General features: G+C 42.6%; 2 protein-coding genes across 2 annotated transcripts in view; one reads left to right on the top strand and one right to left on the bottom strand.

Annotated features, from left to right (window-relative positions):
• Positions 1-8,722, top strand: part of PGM3 (phosphoglucomutase 3) — a 9,546-nt gene extending 824 nt beyond the window's left edge. Inside the window, exons 2-12 of the mRNA XM_010144317.1 lie at positions 114-298; positions 794-861; positions 1,156-1,289; positions 1,445-1,640; positions 3,781-3,938; positions 4,934-5,017; positions 5,688-5,786; positions 6,075-6,191; positions 6,940-7,062; positions 7,865-8,038; positions 8,636-8,722. Of these exons, the coding sequence (XP_010142619.1) occupies positions 114-298; positions 794-861; positions 1,156-1,289; positions 1,445-1,640; positions 3,781-3,938; positions 4,934-5,017; positions 5,688-5,786; positions 6,075-6,191; positions 6,940-7,062; positions 7,865-8,038; positions 8,636-8,722 (1,425 nt within the window). The remainder of the gene's footprint in view (positions 1-113; positions 299-793; positions 862-1,155; positions 1,290-1,444; positions 1,641-3,780; positions 3,939-4,933; positions 5,018-5,687; positions 5,787-6,074; positions 6,192-6,939; positions 7,063-7,864; positions 8,039-8,635) is intronic.
• Positions 8,723-9,648: 926 nt separating this feature from the next.
• On the bottom strand, positions 9,649-16,240 carry LOC104500640 (protein dopey-1-like; the record flags this gene model as incomplete). Its single annotated transcript, XM_010144318.1, has 4 exons — positions 9,649-10,222; positions 12,344-12,403; positions 14,402-14,531; positions 16,076-16,240. Coding segments are annotated over 4 exons (661 nt in total), but the record flags the coding sequence as incomplete, so codon positions are not given.
• Between the last annotated feature and the right edge of the window lie 188 nt (positions 16,241-16,428).

Genomic DNA, 16,428 nt, shown 5'->3' with positions numbered 1-16,428 from the left:
GCCCTGTGTTTAAAGAAGCAGTGTGATTGAACCATGTGTCACCTGTCTTCCGAGAGGCTTCAGTAAGTTTTCCACTTTTAGGCTTACTGTCTTTTGTTCTTTTTTCTTTTAAGGAAGATAATGGCATAAAATTGGTTGATCCTCTTGGAGAAATGCTGCACCCTGCCTGGGAAGAGTACGCCACACAACTAGCAAATGCAGAGGAGCAAGAACTACAGAAAATAATAACTGAGATCTGCCAAAAAGCAGCAGTGAACCAGGACAAAGATGCCTCAGTTGTTATTGGTAGGGACACCAGGTAATTGTACAATGCTGCAGATACATGCTGCTCTTATGGACGTGTCAACGTTTTGTTCACGGGTGTTTTGAGTTGTTTAACCCTCCGCAGCCTGATTATGTTTTTTTTTAAATGCCTAGTCTGCTGCGTGCTCACTTATGATGATAGCAATGAACAAAGGTTTTCCAATGCTCTTCCCCTGTTAGCTTCCCTGATAGATATGAGAACGTCCTAGCACTGTTTCTGAACAGGAGCTTTATTGTAGGTTTGGGTTTGGGTCTTTTTTGTGGGTACCACGTGACATCCACTTGCATTCAGAAGTTTACTTGTCTTTGCAATTCTCTGGGGTGGTGGCTTTCAAACTCCTTTATTGGGAGGTGCCTACAATAGAAAAAGGTATGGATTTCTTCACATCAAATGTAAGTCTACTGGTGGGAAGATTGTGGAGTCTTCTTCCACATGTCCATATATAAATGTTTTCTGCAAAGATTGTCAGTTGTATTTGTTGTTTTCCAGGCCAAGCAGCGAGAAACTTTCACAGTCAGTAATCGATGGTATCTCTATTCTCGGTGGTCAGTACCACGGTATGTTAAACTTGTGCAATTCTAGTCTGATTTCAAAACTGACGCTCTTATGTAGAGCTAAAGCAGCAGCCCAGACGCTGTTCCCATTTTTGCTCATAATGATCTTCTTTCAGGGCAGCTTTAATGCAAAGAGGGGGGGTGTCATCTTCCCATAATAGAACCTGAAAGATTTCACATGGGTTTCCTGTGCTGTTTTTGTCTGTCTGTTGTAGAATAGCGAATACTGTACAAATTTTAAGGAGGAATTAATACAGTATTCCGTTTCTGAATACGGTGCCTTTTATTTTGTGGTAGATTATGGTCTGGTGACAACACCACAGCTACATTACATGGTCTGCTGTCGAAACACCCAAGGGCAGTATGGGAAAGCAACTCTGGAAGGTTATTATGAAAAACTATCCAAAGCTTTTACAGAACTGATAAAACAGGTGAGTACTGGGTGTTGTCTTCTTCATGTGAATACACAAAATAAGTGTCTTCTGTTTGTTAGCCTGTTTGGATCTTAAGTTTGTGTTCAGCACGCCTCTAGGTGTGGTTTCGCTAGGGTATGAGTCCACTTTGCACTTTCTTCCCTTGTGCTAAGTCTCCCAGCTCTGGAGAGAGTCAGAGGCACCTGAAGATTGACTGTGCCAATGGAATAGGAGCCCTGAAACTATCAGAAATGGAGCCCTGCTTTCCAAAGGAGATGCTAATTCAACTCTATAATGATGGAACCAAGGAGAAACTCAATCACTTATGTGGTGCAGATTTTGTGAAAGTTCACCAGAAACCACCTAGAGGTACGTAGTCGTTTTTTAAAGTATCTTTTACCCCATTTCCATATCTGAAAGTGCAGGGTCTAGCAATAGTGTATCACCTTTGGATAAGCTGAGCTCCCTGTTTCTTACCAAGTGACTGCATGAATGGTTCTACTTGTGCAATGGAAAGAGAGATTGTACAGCTGGGGTGGGCACACCCTTAGTTAACATTGGTCTGAGTTGTTTGGAGGAATATTGTATGTCTCTGACTGGCTGAAATACGTTTGACAGTCCAGTCTGAACGTTAAGCTGGTGGAGTCCGAAGATCAGTCAGGACTGGCTTAGTGTTATTTACTTTACTTCCCTCTGTGTTATCAAGAAACATTTATGTTGCTGTCTGGGATTGTAGGCACTTTCTGGGTTCTTAAGGAAGAGCTGCGGTAGTTAACAGCTTGGTGACAGCAGACTGACTGATCGACCAGTGAGGAAGTTATTTCAACCACTTTCCTGCAAAGTGCATATAAGAAACTCCCTGACTGGGGAGAAGGCTAGTGTGGATATTAGGTTACCTGAGCCTACACTGGGGTCTGTAGTTGACAACTGCACCCTCACTGCAACCACTGGACAAATCCAGACACCAAGGTACAGTGTCATCCCCCCCTTGCCACACTGCTCACATGCTGAAGATTCGTAGAAAGAGGAGCAGCACAGCGGCAGTCCCTGCCAGGGGTGGATGCGATCCTGGATTTAATTGGGACTCAGGGGAAGCTCCTCAGTTGTTTCCATGCTCTGAAAAATGTGGTTTCCTAATCATTCACTAAAATAAATGGTCTGATTCCTCTGAAGAGTTAAGAAGTGGTTACAGCTTCCTGTTTAAAGTCATATGAAGTCTCAACCTGTTAAATATTGCAGTTGCTGTTACTTCGTGCTTTAGCTTGAGGATCTCAGTTGGCAGTAATGCCCTGTATCGCTGTGAGATGCAGGAGAAGAAACAGGCAAGTTTTGGGGTATAGTCTGTGCCCCGAAGGACGAGATGTTAGCAACGTGGGCCAGTTTTCCTGTCTCCTTGTGTACTAAAATCTTTTTTTCCAAGAAGGGATTACAGGTGCAGTGTGTCCTTGGAGCTCCCCGCTGAGTTCCTGATGGACTCTGAAATTAGCCTAGGGAACAGCCAGCTGCAGCTGGCTGCAGAACGGCCACTCTAAGGACTGTGGCCGGCAGCTTAGAGAAAAGCAAGATGAACCTTGGCGAAAGGGCAGTTAATTTTTGTGTGCCGCTGCTGTCTCAGGTGGTGACTGCTTCCTGGCTATTTCTCTATGGTCATAAAGCCTGGAGAGTTTCCGAGGCAGGTACTCCTTACACATTATAGCATTGTTGTATAAATGGAATGTCAAACCAACTGGATGTGAGGTATCTTACAGCCAGCAGATCCACTGGTATGTTTTCTGCACAGGTTTGAGAAATGTGGTTGATGGTTGCTTTGGAGTGGGGATGTTTTTTTTGGTGGTAGGAATTATGTGCTACCTGCTGCTGTAATTGCACTTCAGTGATGGCTTTGCTGGCATGGGGGTGCACGCTTGTCTGGCATTAGGGAAGCGTGTCTCCCATGTGAAAGGAGGCACATGGGAGGTGCAGGTCTGACAAGTGGGAATGGGCTAAATTTTAAACAGGCCTGAAAATTTTCCTGAAGAAAAGCATTTTTGATGCAAGGGAAAAACAGTTAATTCCCAGGTGTCTTGGAGGGTGAAGTACATTGTAGTGTGATACCAGGAGTGTGTGGTGGACGCAGGAAATGCAGGTGGTGTGTTGTTCTGTTTTTAACCTTATGCCATAACTGACATTCAGTGCTTATTTCCAAAATTTAGAGATGTTGCTACACTCGGCAGTTCTGGGACTCATTTTCATACACATTTGGGGAGATGGTGTAGCACTGGCAGTGTTTAGAGAGCCCGCAATTTTGATCTAAGTATTTATATTTCTGATCTGCATCTGAACTTTTCAGTTGCCTTGCAATACAGCTTCCCTGCTCCAAGTGTCTTAGTGAAAGCAATGGCTGTTTCAGAGCATTAGTTTTGGGTGTGCATCTGCACAGAGCTCATTTCTGTATGAAGAGATGCACTGGGGCTAATTTAAACATTTTGTATGTTTCTCTACCTTGCATTTGAAACTCTGTGTGCACTAGGGCTACACATGAGGCCCAATGAGAGATGCTGCTCCTTTGACGGCGATGCGGATAGAATTGTTTATTACTATGAGGACACAGCTGGCCATTTTCACCTTATTGATGGAGATAAAATAGCAACTTTAATTAGCATCTTCCTTAAAGAACTTCTTGCCAAGGTAACTCTAACGTATGAAATGAATGCTGACACTTAAATCTGAAATGTGTAAAAGAGTCTAAAGAGGTTGTGTTAGTTTTTACCTGTGTGGTCTCCCTACATCTACCTAAAGTGAATCCAGTTTAAAAATGAGATCAGTCTGTACCTCACGGGTATGGCCAACATGTTTTTTTTACAAGGGTGTGACTTCCACATTCCAAATGGTATTTTAACCTGGAAGCTTTTCTTAGAGAGTGAGAACTTTTCCAGTTTCAGTGTACAAAGTATTGATATTCCATTCTCTCTTTTTTTCCTTATCTTTCATTAATTTTGGGTTCGGTCCGTCTCTCAGCATTTCTGTGAAGCCTTATGAAGGTTGGGCATTCTGTTTGTTTGCATGAGAACTTGGTTTTGGCAGTCAAGGGATTGGTATGTCATCGTTCCCCGAACTCTGTCTGCTGCATAGCATCCTCTCCCCACAGGGGATAGAATGAAAAAGCTTTTATTTTTCAGAAGAACTCTCAGACTTGGTGTCTGTGATACTAAACCTAAACAAGGTATCTGGGGTTTGTGTTCTTGGAGACCAGCTTGTTTCTTACACTGTGGCAGAGAAGCAGGCCAGTGAGGAGAACTTGTGCTTGCCACCAACCTTCGGTTGCTTTGCACTGGATGCTTTGACTATATTGCTTGTGTATGTGGCCTCATGTAATGCCAGGTGTCTGGCCAGTGCACTGAGCTGGCTGAGTCTGAAAAAGGGCTTTGGAAAGCCTAGGGTTGGAGAGCTGCTTCAAGCCAGCCACAAAAAATGTGATATACAAAGACTTGAACAGAACGCATGTTTTCTTAAACACATAGAAGGTCTCTGTGAGCTGGTGCCTTCCTCTGATGCCCAGGAGTTTTAAGTGTCTGTAGGAAAACGTATGTTTTGTAATTCTGATTATCCTTCCATTTATCATCTGACTCGTCCAGCTATGTGGCTAGTGGACAGTAAAGCACTTTGCTTCTTGGTTTGCTCAGGTGGGACAGACTTTAGAGATGGCAGTGGTTCAAACAGCATATGCCAATGGCAGTTCCACACGCTACCTTGAGGAAACACTAAAGGTATTCTCCATTTCTTTTCCTGGTAGTTTCTGCAAATGTTGTTTACTATTAAAATAAATGCTACTGTAATATGATTACTAGGAATACTTAAACTAGGCTAAAATAAATGGCTCTTTCAAACTGGTGGTGGCAACTAAATGTTTGGTAGTAAAGGACACGCGAGAGAGAAAAACTGAGAAAGTTGGTCAGCTTTTACTAGCTCTTAAAAAATAAAAGGCAAGAGCTGAACTTTTCCCTTGTTACTTCTAAAGCTAAATCCCTTGTTACTTCTGGAGTGTGGAGGACTCTATGGCTTTGCAAGGAAGCGAGTGGATAAAGGCTCCATGATACTTTGACACTGGTTGTTTTATTTTCTGTAACAGTCTCAACATCGTTCACTACCGAAATTGAGCCAAGGTATTCTTTCAGTTTTGGTAGAACTCTGGTATGTTCCCTGAAACCATAAAATGAATTGGTCTTTTATATCTGTTTGTTTGTTAAAAAAAAAAATTAAGAAAAAATCAGCCTTCATTATTTCCACTTGAATAAATGGAATCTTGTTTTTAATCGGGTCTCTGGAAATAGTGGATAATTTTATCTCTGCGGAATGAGTAGATGTAGAATTTGGTTCCCGCCTACTGAGGACAGTCTGAAACGCTGTTTACATGCTCTGCATACTTTTGGGCTGCAGGTTCCTGTGCACTGTGTCAAGACGGGAGTGAAGCACTTGCATCACAAGGCCCAGGAGTTTGATGTTGGTGTTTATTTTGAGGCAAATGGACATGGTACAGTAAGTATGAGCACGTAATGCATGAGATCAGCCAGTAGGTATTAAATTTTAGTTGGATTTACTTTTCACTCTCCACTTACGTTTATATTCTGTCCCCGTTTAAGAACAGACTTGTTTTTCCCTGCTGTCTTTATCACAGCATTGCCACCAGCTCCTCTGTGTTTTATGTGGTAACAGGAATTCATGGTAGCAAACACTAGAGATGGTAGAAGTTTTTCCTTATTGCCGCACATATCGTAGTGCGTAACATGGGCTGATCGTGACATGCTCTCATCTTTTTTATTCTAGGTATTATTTAGTAAAGCTGCTGAAACTAAAATAAGACAACTAGCAAAAGAGGAGAAAGATGATGAAAAAAGAGAAGCGGCAAAAGTGCTTGAAAACATGATTGACCTGATTAATCAGGTAAAAACTGAGAGAAACAAATCGCTGTAGTGACAGTGATGGGGCTACCCCTGTTTGTGAATACCTGTCAGGCTACTACCAGGGATTGTGGAGGGAGAAGTAGAGTGCCGTGATAGATGAGACCAAGAAGAAAAGGGCAGGAACAGTCTTCCCTGGAAAGATATACTACTTTCGCATGGACTGATGCAGAATGCCTTTATCCGGTGCAGTCTCAGGCTTCAGGACCCTAAGAGGGAGTGGGATCGCATGGGAACCTGGTGGTAGGATGTGACCTGTTCATGATTCAACAGCAAGTAATGCTCCATCTGGTATTTTCCACTAATTTATGCAGTAGGGGAGGATGGGGATGTTCCAGTGCGCATGTTCACACAGCTCAGGGACTCCTTGTCTTAGCACAGACATTACTCATCTGGGGTAGTGCCAAATCATACTTCACAGACCAGCTTTAAGCATTCTGACTCCAGAACAAAAGTGAGGTGCCAGTTCTTGGGAGAGAGGAGGACCGGTGCTTGCCCTTGGCTGAGTGGTACAAGTGTGCTGTTGTTCTCCTGACCGCAGGGTCCCCGAGGTAAGGGGGGAAAACACACCACCACCCCCCTCCAAACAAACCAGCCGTCCTCAGGTACCCAGACGGAGACAAGTCAGCCTGGCTGCGTTTTCACTCTCCAACTGGAGGCTTACTGATCAAATTGTGCCTTTGTTTTTTGACGTTTGACTGCTCCAGTGTTTCTTACCATCCCCTTAACAGACAGTTGGTGATGCAATCTCAGACATGTTGGTTATTGAAGCAATCCTGGCTTTGAAAGGCCTGACTGTGCAGCAGTGGGATGCTGTCTACACTGACCTTCCGAACCGGCTGCTCAAAGTTCAGGTGAGTCATGCACCATGCTGCCTCAGGTTACAGCAATCTCTTGGGGCCCTGCTGTGAGCATCTCTCTCCTGCATATATTCAGTTAAGCTTTATCTTAGAGCTGAAACAGTCCGTTCAGGGGCAGAAGTAGGCCAGACAAGCCATCAAACAACCCTGAGGAAGAACCAGAATACCACTTGGACTAAAATAAATATGACTTACTTATACAAATGATGACATAATAGCCAACTAAGTGAAATGGAAAAACCTGATCAAGTTTCAACTTAGAAATTCTTACCTTTCAAATTAGAAAAATAGTGTTCTTCTAAGGGTCCTGCCTCTTGGGCAGCTGGATTTTTCTTGTTGTGCTGCTTTGTGTAACTTGAATATTTGAGCTCTTATTTCTTTATCTTCTCTAGTATTGAGACAAAGAGCTTGAGGAAAAAAAGGCTCCCACGTGGCAGCATTCTGTTAGACACAGCAAGGGAGATCTGGGCTTTAACTTAGTCAGAGGAGAGAGTTTAAGCTTTCTGAGCTGCTCGGAGAAGTTGCAGCTTCAGCTCAGAGGCTGGCCAAGGAGGCTGAACTGACTTATTCCAAACTAAGCAGCTGAGTCCTATCAGGACTTACTTAGTACGTGCTAAGCAGGGATCCGAGGGATCCCAAAGCCTTTGAGTTGAGCAGAGAACTCCCACACTGAGCTGTTCTTCAGGCAGCACAACACATCTGAACCTGAAGTTCTCTTATCCGTGACCTTTTTCATTCTGCTCTTGTGATAAAGCTCCAGCACACAAATACATAAATTGTGTTTCTGATGCTGCAGGTTGCAGATAGGAGAGTTATTGAGACAACGGATGCAGAAAGGCGTGCGGTTACGCCTCCAGGACTACAGGAGAAAATTGATGCACTTGTGAAGAAGTACAAATTGTCACGGGCATTTGTCCGTCCATCAGGAACGGAAGATGTAGTTAGAATATACGCTGAAGCAGACACACAGGTCAGAGCTTAAGCAACTTCTATATAAAGTGGACTTGTTTATGTTAAAAAATCTTCTGCTTAGCATTGGATGATGGAGGGAGAAGTATGTTTACATACTTGTCGTTTAATCACACTTAACAGATGCTAAATTTGGAAAAAAACGTAGCAATCGCAAAATCTCTTTGGATTTTTTAATACAAGTGATTTTTAATGTTCTCAATGTTTATCTTTAAAAGCTAAATATCTTTAAAGCTGATTTGATACTAGATGATGTTGAAAAGAAAATCAGCCTTCTGAGAACTCAGAGTTAAGAATAACATTACTAAAGCAGCCCACAGCTGCATGATTTCACACAAGGCAAAATAAAAGAAAATAAACTTTGGCTGCTGTTATCAATTATGTGAACTTAAAAGATGACAGCAAAAGCAGTGGTCCTTCTCTTCTGCCTTCACATGCTCCTGCCAGCATGACTGCAGTGGCAGAAGGTAACTCAGGATGACAGAGCAGTATCAGGAATGCAGCATTTGCAGGAAAAAAAGCTTGCTTTAGTCTCAGACATTTGCTCTAACCTTCTCATGCTGACACCAATGTAACTAACTTTTAACACACTCCACAGGAGAACGCAGATGCCCTTGCCCATGAAGTGAGCCTGGCTGTTTACCACGTCGCTGGTGGAAAAGGAGCACCACCTCAGCCTCTGTAACGATTGATACAACTGCTGTTGAAGTTCATAACTTGACTGACTTGTTTTTTTAAATTTCTCTACTATTTGCTAGTGTGAACATACCCAACCCTTCCTGAGAGCAGCAAGGATTAATCAGGACTGAGTGGGATATTACTCTGCTTATTCTTTACCTCTGTTAGAAACTTACTTTTTAATGAGATGCTCTTGCTGCTGAATGTTTTCCCCCAACAAGTCTGTCTAACCCCTGAAGCTGAAGTGACTTAGGTGACTCACTTCTTGACAGTCAGTGGCCTGGTCATGACCAGAAAAAATTCTGTGCCCCAGCACCCCTCAGCTTATTTTGTAGGTTATTGTCGCGTTGTGCCTGAAGTCCAGCTCCCCTACCCTCAAGCACACTGGCAGTAGCTGCCTTTGAGGCAAGCTGTTTCCTGCTGCAGAGGTATCATCCCTACCTTCCAAATCATGAGGGCAAACCCTGTAAGGCAGAGGCTGGCACTGGTCTCAAAATTCACCTCAGTTCAAGAGGGCAACAACATGATGAAGAACCTTTGCAAATGATAATGTATTATTGTAATAATATCTTCACTAGATACTGTTACGAAATTGAAGTATTGCTTTGAAGGAAAGCTGCAGTGATAGTGTTTATAATCACTTATAAGAGGGAAGGGACAGAGCCAAGTCTTCTTTTGCCCTTACCACTTGCCAGCAGTGTGAAGGGGTTGGGGCCAACAGGATGTAAAGTTTTAAATACACAAGTATCCTCCTCTGCATATTTCAGATCAGGGTACCTACTTCTGACAAACATTTTTCAGTGTAATCCTGTATTAACTCCTGGCATAATGGCATCTTCCAGATTGCTAAATAAGCACAAGTTCCTATGGATCAAAAAAAAAAAAGACAAAAATAAACTGGAAACAAATTGAAAAAATGTGCACCTTGTATTTTTTTTGTTTTTTTTTTAAAGACAGAACTCAAGACAGCAAAACATGTACTGTAAATAGTAGGCACCATAATCAATATGAGCCACCAATATTTAAACTTGATTCAGGCCACAACCAGAACTTTTCTCTTATTTACAAATATTTAACTTAAATACAACATTAAGTATTTCATTACATACAAAGTAAGAAAAGAATACTATACAACTGGGAAAGATACAGTATTTAATTTAAATAGTTACACTACATATAAGCTGAGCAGTACCAGTTTGGTTCACGTTTTTATGATGCCTTCAAGAAAATCCTTCTCAACCATTTCTTCTATCTTTTGTCTTGCTTTGCTGGAGAAGGTCTTGAGGTTCTCCATTTTTATGTCCTTACTCGGAAAACAGTTGGGGTAAAGGACAGGGCTCCCTGAGTGTCCAACGCATCTGCTTGTGACTTTGCTGTTAAAAACTTGGCTCAGTACATTGAAGAAAGGCAAAAGCTGCTCAATGCTGCGAACAGTGTAGATGGTTAAAAGCAGGTGACCTGGTTCCCAACTTAGTGTTTTCCCTGAGCTGTCCTCCTCCGGGTTTTTCTGCAAATAGAGAAAAATGAGAAATAATACAGGACAAAACAGAAGAAAGCATGGTAAAAATAAGACTAAGCCCAGTAAGGTGTTTCTCTATATTCCAAAAATATCTGTCCTATCAACAAAACACATATATCCTGGGATGCAGCTTTCAAAGCAGATCTGCTGCTCCCCTCGCCACACTTTGCAGCAGCAGTGGCTGGGAGCATACAGGCTGGCAGCCGTTTGGCTGATGCTAATGGGAAAGCTAACGGGTGGGTGTTTGAGTCCGCCACCTCAGCATGGGGCTGCCCCAAAGGAAGGCAGACCCCCACCGTGCTGTGCTGCAGAGCAGCACCCTCTGGGCTAGCACCGACAGAGCCCAGCCTGGTGACAGCCAGTATTGCAGCTGCTTGGGGAAGTTGTGTGCTACCGCAGCTGCGGTCCAAAGCAGGCTGCTCTCTGGTAACACTCACACTTCACCCTACTGCCAGCATTAATGACAATAAACCCCGGTTAAAGTTAAAGTTACAAAAACCAAGCCTTTTCACTTCAAAGCTGGAGTTGAGGGTTTTCAGGAAGAGCAAACGCAGTGCTGTTTTCAGTATCAGAAATAACACACACGGAGGCTCTGCGCAAACACTTCAAGTTATCCTCAAAAGAAAACGGTGCAGTTACTCATTGCGTGCCCTCAGAAGACCTTGCCTCTATTCCATTTCACAGGGGGAATTTCAAGGGAGAGAATTTCAGGAACCCCACCAGTGAAGGCAGCAGTCACACATACCAGATGCTCACAGGCAGTATCAGCACACTGCTGTCACCCTGTTTAGGGTTGCCTTAAATATCTGCACACTGAAATACCTGAGCCTAACATCCAGCTGCTTGTATGGTACTCTTCACTCATTTCCCTTTTTTTTTCCTTGGAGTCAAAAAACATATTAAAATCTAGACAATAAGGTACTACTACCACCAGAAACACCTGGTTTGGACTCTTACTGACAGACCAGTATGGGAGAGCTGCTACTGGGAAGTATAGTTCCAGCAATGCTGGCTTTTGCTCTCTGAGGAAGAAGAAAAGAAGCACAAAGAGCACATCAGGGAGAGTCACCTCTTGATCCACCCCTGACCAGCGCCTCCCTCCTGCTGCCCTGGCAGTGTCCGAGACCCCTGCAGGCTGCACAGCTCCTGCAGAGCAGGCTTTGTAACCAAAGGAGAGTGAGGGGAGAGAATAGCAGTAGCAGCAGCGTAATGTAAGCCGTACCGACTGCACAGCCTTTGAGCAAGCACATTGTCTTCAAGAGATAATTCAGCAAATACAGATTTTTGCGCTTGAAACGAAGCATCTGTCTTTTGCAGTTCAGGAGCCTACATAACATCTGTTTCACAAAACCCAATTTTAATCTGGCGGTGTGGCTCCCTCTCACAGGACATTACTATTCTAGCTCTACGAGTCTTAAGAAAAGAAAGGCTCATAATGAACTAGAACAAAGGGAAGATCAAATTCCCACACAGAAGGAGCTGTTGATGACTCCTACTTTTAATGAAGCTACTAGTTTTAAAGTTTCTCCTTTAAAAACTTCACACTGGATTCACAAAAGAGAGGCTTTTCAGTACTGGTTCTCTACTGTGCTCAGTATGACCCCGGGGTGAGCACAGACCACGTCCAGCTCACAGCAAGTGTCACCATTACACAGCAGCCAACCAAACGGGGTGCACATGCAAATACTAACTCTCTCTCTGAGCCATGAAACACGTCCAAGCCATTTCCTCAGGGCAGTATCTGCTAAGCAAAGACTACTAATTCCCCAGATATTTAAAACAGCAGTTAATTTTACAGGGACTGAATAGGAATTGTGTGTTTCACTCCCGCTGTTTGGCAAAAGTTATTTTAATTTCATAATGATTTGCAATCAATTCTTCTTAGAAATAACATTTTGTAATCTATTTCATGTAGGAAACCAACTTAAAAATAATTTATCTATAAAAATAAGGGCTCTCATGATTCTTTCACTTCAAAAATCTCTTAGTTTAGTCCTCTAACTGATCTGTCAGATCCTACTGAAAGCTAAACACTGCCCAGGGCCCTGAGGTGATGGTATTATTATGGCAAGTTTGATTCAGAACTCAAGCATCAAAGGCCACCCTCACCTGATGCTTGGCCATCTCCACTCCCTCCAAAACCACCGTCTGAAAGTCCTCCTGCTTGTCCTGTGGAAGGAAAGAGGAGAACTTTCAGACTGCATTTCATATATCAAAGTCACACTTTGCCATGAAGGCTGTGCAGGTGATTGGTTGGGTGTTGTGCTGCAGCTAGAAAAATCACCCGCCCCAGAGTCTACGGTCCAGAAACAGCAGCCTGGAGCTAGCGTGGCCAAGACACTATTAGTCAGTAACAGCACAGCCAGTTTGCTCTCGTGTTTACTGCCAGCAGTGCTGAAGGAGGTTTTTAAGCACGTTTCCTTCAGACAACAGAGCCTGAGCGACACCCTGCTGCATGAATCTGAGCGGTAGTCAGAGTGCCCTGAAGGTAAATTAAGATTCACTGGAACGTTTTGATCAGAAACAGTTATTTTCTAAGAAAAACATGCAGCTATAAGTCACGCTATTCTCCCATGCACAAAGAAGAAATGGCCTGGAAGTCCAGTATTCATTACCTCATGTTTATCTCATCATCATACCCCTCACTGCGGTTTACAGTGTGCAGCTGCTGCCATGACCAGGGGATTCCGGAAATTCCAGGAAATTCTTTATATTCTTGAAGCATACTGAGTGGAAGCCCTGACTTCTGGTATCTGTCTGTCTCAACATAGTACTTACCAGCATGCATATTTTATACATCGTATGTAATTTCGAATTCACGCAGAGACATTGTGTGGAGTGTGATGACTTTCTAACAGGTAGAGCACACTACACTGAATATCAGGGTTAGAGGGGCTATGGCTGATTAGCAGTCAGGTAAAACTGATTATTCCTTTGCACACGCATGAAGAAAAATTCAATCTCATTTTCACAGTTCAAAAATAATAAAATGAAGAATGCAGATGTGCTCCATATACTTGTTTTCTACACACCCTACAGCTGCGAGCCTTGCTTGAATAGTTCAGATCTGCCTGCAAATAAGTTATCCCTAAATTTTATGTAGCCGCTTGTACGCCATCAGTAGTTTCTTTACTCGGTGAAAACATTCATTAAACATTGTAAATGCAGGAGCTACAGCAAGCTGCCAGTGTTACAGCCCTGACCATGCCATCTACTTGGAGGGAAACACAAGAAAGAAACTTCAAAGCTTCCTCCCATATGGCTTTAAGCCTCCCCTCTGTTTCCCTATCCCACCCAGCAATCTTTCCCAGTGAAGTGCCTGTCTGGGGGACTATGTCCTCACAGCGGGAGCAGCAAAGTATCTGACACCAATTCTCTAGCAGAGGAGAACTCCTTGGGACAGGGATTGGCCGGCTCCCATCAGCTTCATTAAGTGGATCAGGCCCCCATCCTGTCTCAACTAGGGTTTTAATATACCCCAGGCACCAACATAATGAGAACCCTAATTCTGCTCCCACTCTACAAACTGTGCTGCCAAGATTTCCCCAGAACTTCTTCTACTGCTCTGCCTTCTTCCTTCCTCACAACTTCTTCAGGGAAGAACCCCTGCCCTCTGTGGCTCTGCACAGTCTCAAAACTCTTGACTCTGTCATTTTTAGTTTTTAGTTTTAGCAATAGTTTTCTAAATATTTAAATGTGATTATTACTAACAAAAATGATTTTCTACTTCAAAAGTTAGCTAGTTAAACTAGTATCTACATATGGCTGGCTCTCTGACAGCATTTTTATGTTAAAACATATTTGATACTGAAGCATGGTTTTACTTTTACTTAAATAATACAAATAATACTTTTAACTGGAAACTCCAAAGTAATTGACCATAGTCTTTTTTTGACCACAGCAGGTTTGAGGGTTTTCTCTTTGTTTAGTTTGGGGTTTTTTTTGTTTTGGGTTTTTTGTTTGTATGTTTTGTTTTATGTACCTACATGTTGGTTTTGCCTGATGCTGATTTGAGATTACTCCAGTGGGCATCTCCCACACCAGATAAACACCTTTCCATTCTTCATTGTTGAAAAATAAATAAAAATGTCCAAAATGAAACAGTGCTGTAAATTACTGTACATGGAAGTTTTCAGTGAAAAGCAAAACTGGAAGAAAGCAACATACCTTTGCTTTTTTTCGCAGCAGTTTTGCTAAACGCACCACGTACGGTTTGAATTCCCTCTGATGTGTACCTTGTCTTCGTACTTCCAAGCCTGAATCATCTGATGCTTCTGGAATAAAAGCCCAACGATACCTGCCATGAGATAACACAAGGAGACATTATCCTTACCGAACACGTAGGCTTTTCTGCTAGGTCTAAAAATGAGTGGATGAGGTAATCTAGTTAAGTATCTAAGCAAGGGGGGAGGGGACGACGACACCAAAACTGATGCCCACAAAAAACCATCAGTCTTTGACAAGAAAGAATATAGCAAAGGCACATTCTGAAAAGCAGGAGGTAACACAGCTGAGAACGTAGCATTGTCTTTTTCCTTTAGAGTTTCTTAAAGTATTTAAGCATGCCAAGAGCCAGATCAGGCAGACAAGCTAAAACCAGCAGTATTCACATTTTCATTGTATGCAACAGAAAACTGAAAGAAATTCTGAATTATAAAATACGTAAGTTACTTAAAACATTTTGCTGCACATTTGCAGTGTTCACTGTAACATACAAAACGTCCTCAATATACCATGTTGATAACAGAAACTCAATTTATTTTACCTATTTATAGGCCAACAAGACCATGCGGAGCATTCCCTCCCCACCACCTTGCTGCACTGCAAGGACTGCTACTTGGATTATAAACTATGAAGGAAATCAAAGTTTCTGTCCTGAAAACTTTAATCCAAGCGTCCATAAGAACACCACAAAAGACAGTGTGATTCAATGTGACAATTGTCTTTCCAGAAATGCACAGTAATGACCCAAATAAAATTATGCTGGCTAATAGCAGGGATTAGGACAGCTTAGAGAACTGAACAAGAATTATGAGCCAAATCCCTAGGAAATAAAATAAATGAAGGAACCTTCAAGATTAGCTTTAGATTTAGAAATACTACAGGGCACAAACTGATACAGTGTTTGTGCATCCTTCCACCCTCTAGCCCACCTGAGTGTCTTTTAAATAATAGGATAATTGGAGGTGACCAAATGTCTACAGAGCTGTGCCAGGGCAGCAGCTCTCACTTGGTCACTGCTATGCAGTGTAAAGGAAGAGACTAGACACTTTCAGTTCTTGGGGGCCTCTGATTTCTAGGGTCTTCAGCAAATGCCAGTTGTTTTACATGCCCCACCCCAACAGAACAGAATTGTTGAGGCACTGAGGAAGCAGTCTTCACACACGAACTCTATCGACCAAGAGAAAAAAAAAATCTGTGGGGTTCTCTTCACAAGCAGGTTGGTTGCAACATCTTCCAGACACATCACTCAGGAGTAATTTATGTGAGTCATGCTGATCTCATGCATTAGTCACTGAGATATGTGGGTGTATTTTGACTTCTTAGACATTTCTGCAACTAAATACTTTAAAAATAAAATACTTGAATAAATCACTATTACTGATTAGTTCACAAGTGTGGACAGTCTCTTGCCACAGGCTAAATCAAACTGGCTGGGGCTCATTTGATGCGTAGCATCGTGGGCTCTGGGGCCCACTCTGACACTGGGAGGGAATGGGTTGCCCTGAGCGAAGGCCACAAAAGGAAAACACACAGGAAAACAAAATATCTTTATACACTAGAATTTTACCAAGAGTCACGGACAAACCTCCAAAAACTTAAAGACAGTCTTCTACTCACATTTGAAACTGAGGCAAGTTTTCAGAGGGTAAAGCTAGGGCCAAGTCCAGGAACTTGCAAGCTGACAAGTACAGGTTCAACCATCTCTGGCTATTGTAGGACGTGGAGAAACCATTGCCACCTGTGTATGTTGTCTCCAGACCAGCAACAGAGGGGCCAGAAGTTCTAAAATAAATTATAGCAGGCAGGTGAATCATAACAGTCTTCTGCCAGTACGGAAACATCATCTTTCTTACTTGCCTTTACAAACACACAACTATTTACCAACTTAACCCTGAATCCACAAAACAAACCCAAACATTGCAAGTCTATGCTACGGGTGGAGTTTTGTACAGTTTTTTAATATATATATA

Source organism: Buceros rhinoceros, unplaced genomic scaffold (genome assembly GCF_000710305.1).
Source record: "Buceros rhinoceros silvestris isolate BGI_N320 unplaced genomic scaffold, ASM71030v1 scaffold47369, whole genome shotgun sequence".
Classification (NCBI taxonomy): Eukaryota; Metazoa; Chordata; class Aves; order Bucerotiformes; family Bucerotidae; genus Buceros; species Buceros rhinoceros.
This window is presented reverse-complemented; position numbering and strand designations above follow the sequence as displayed.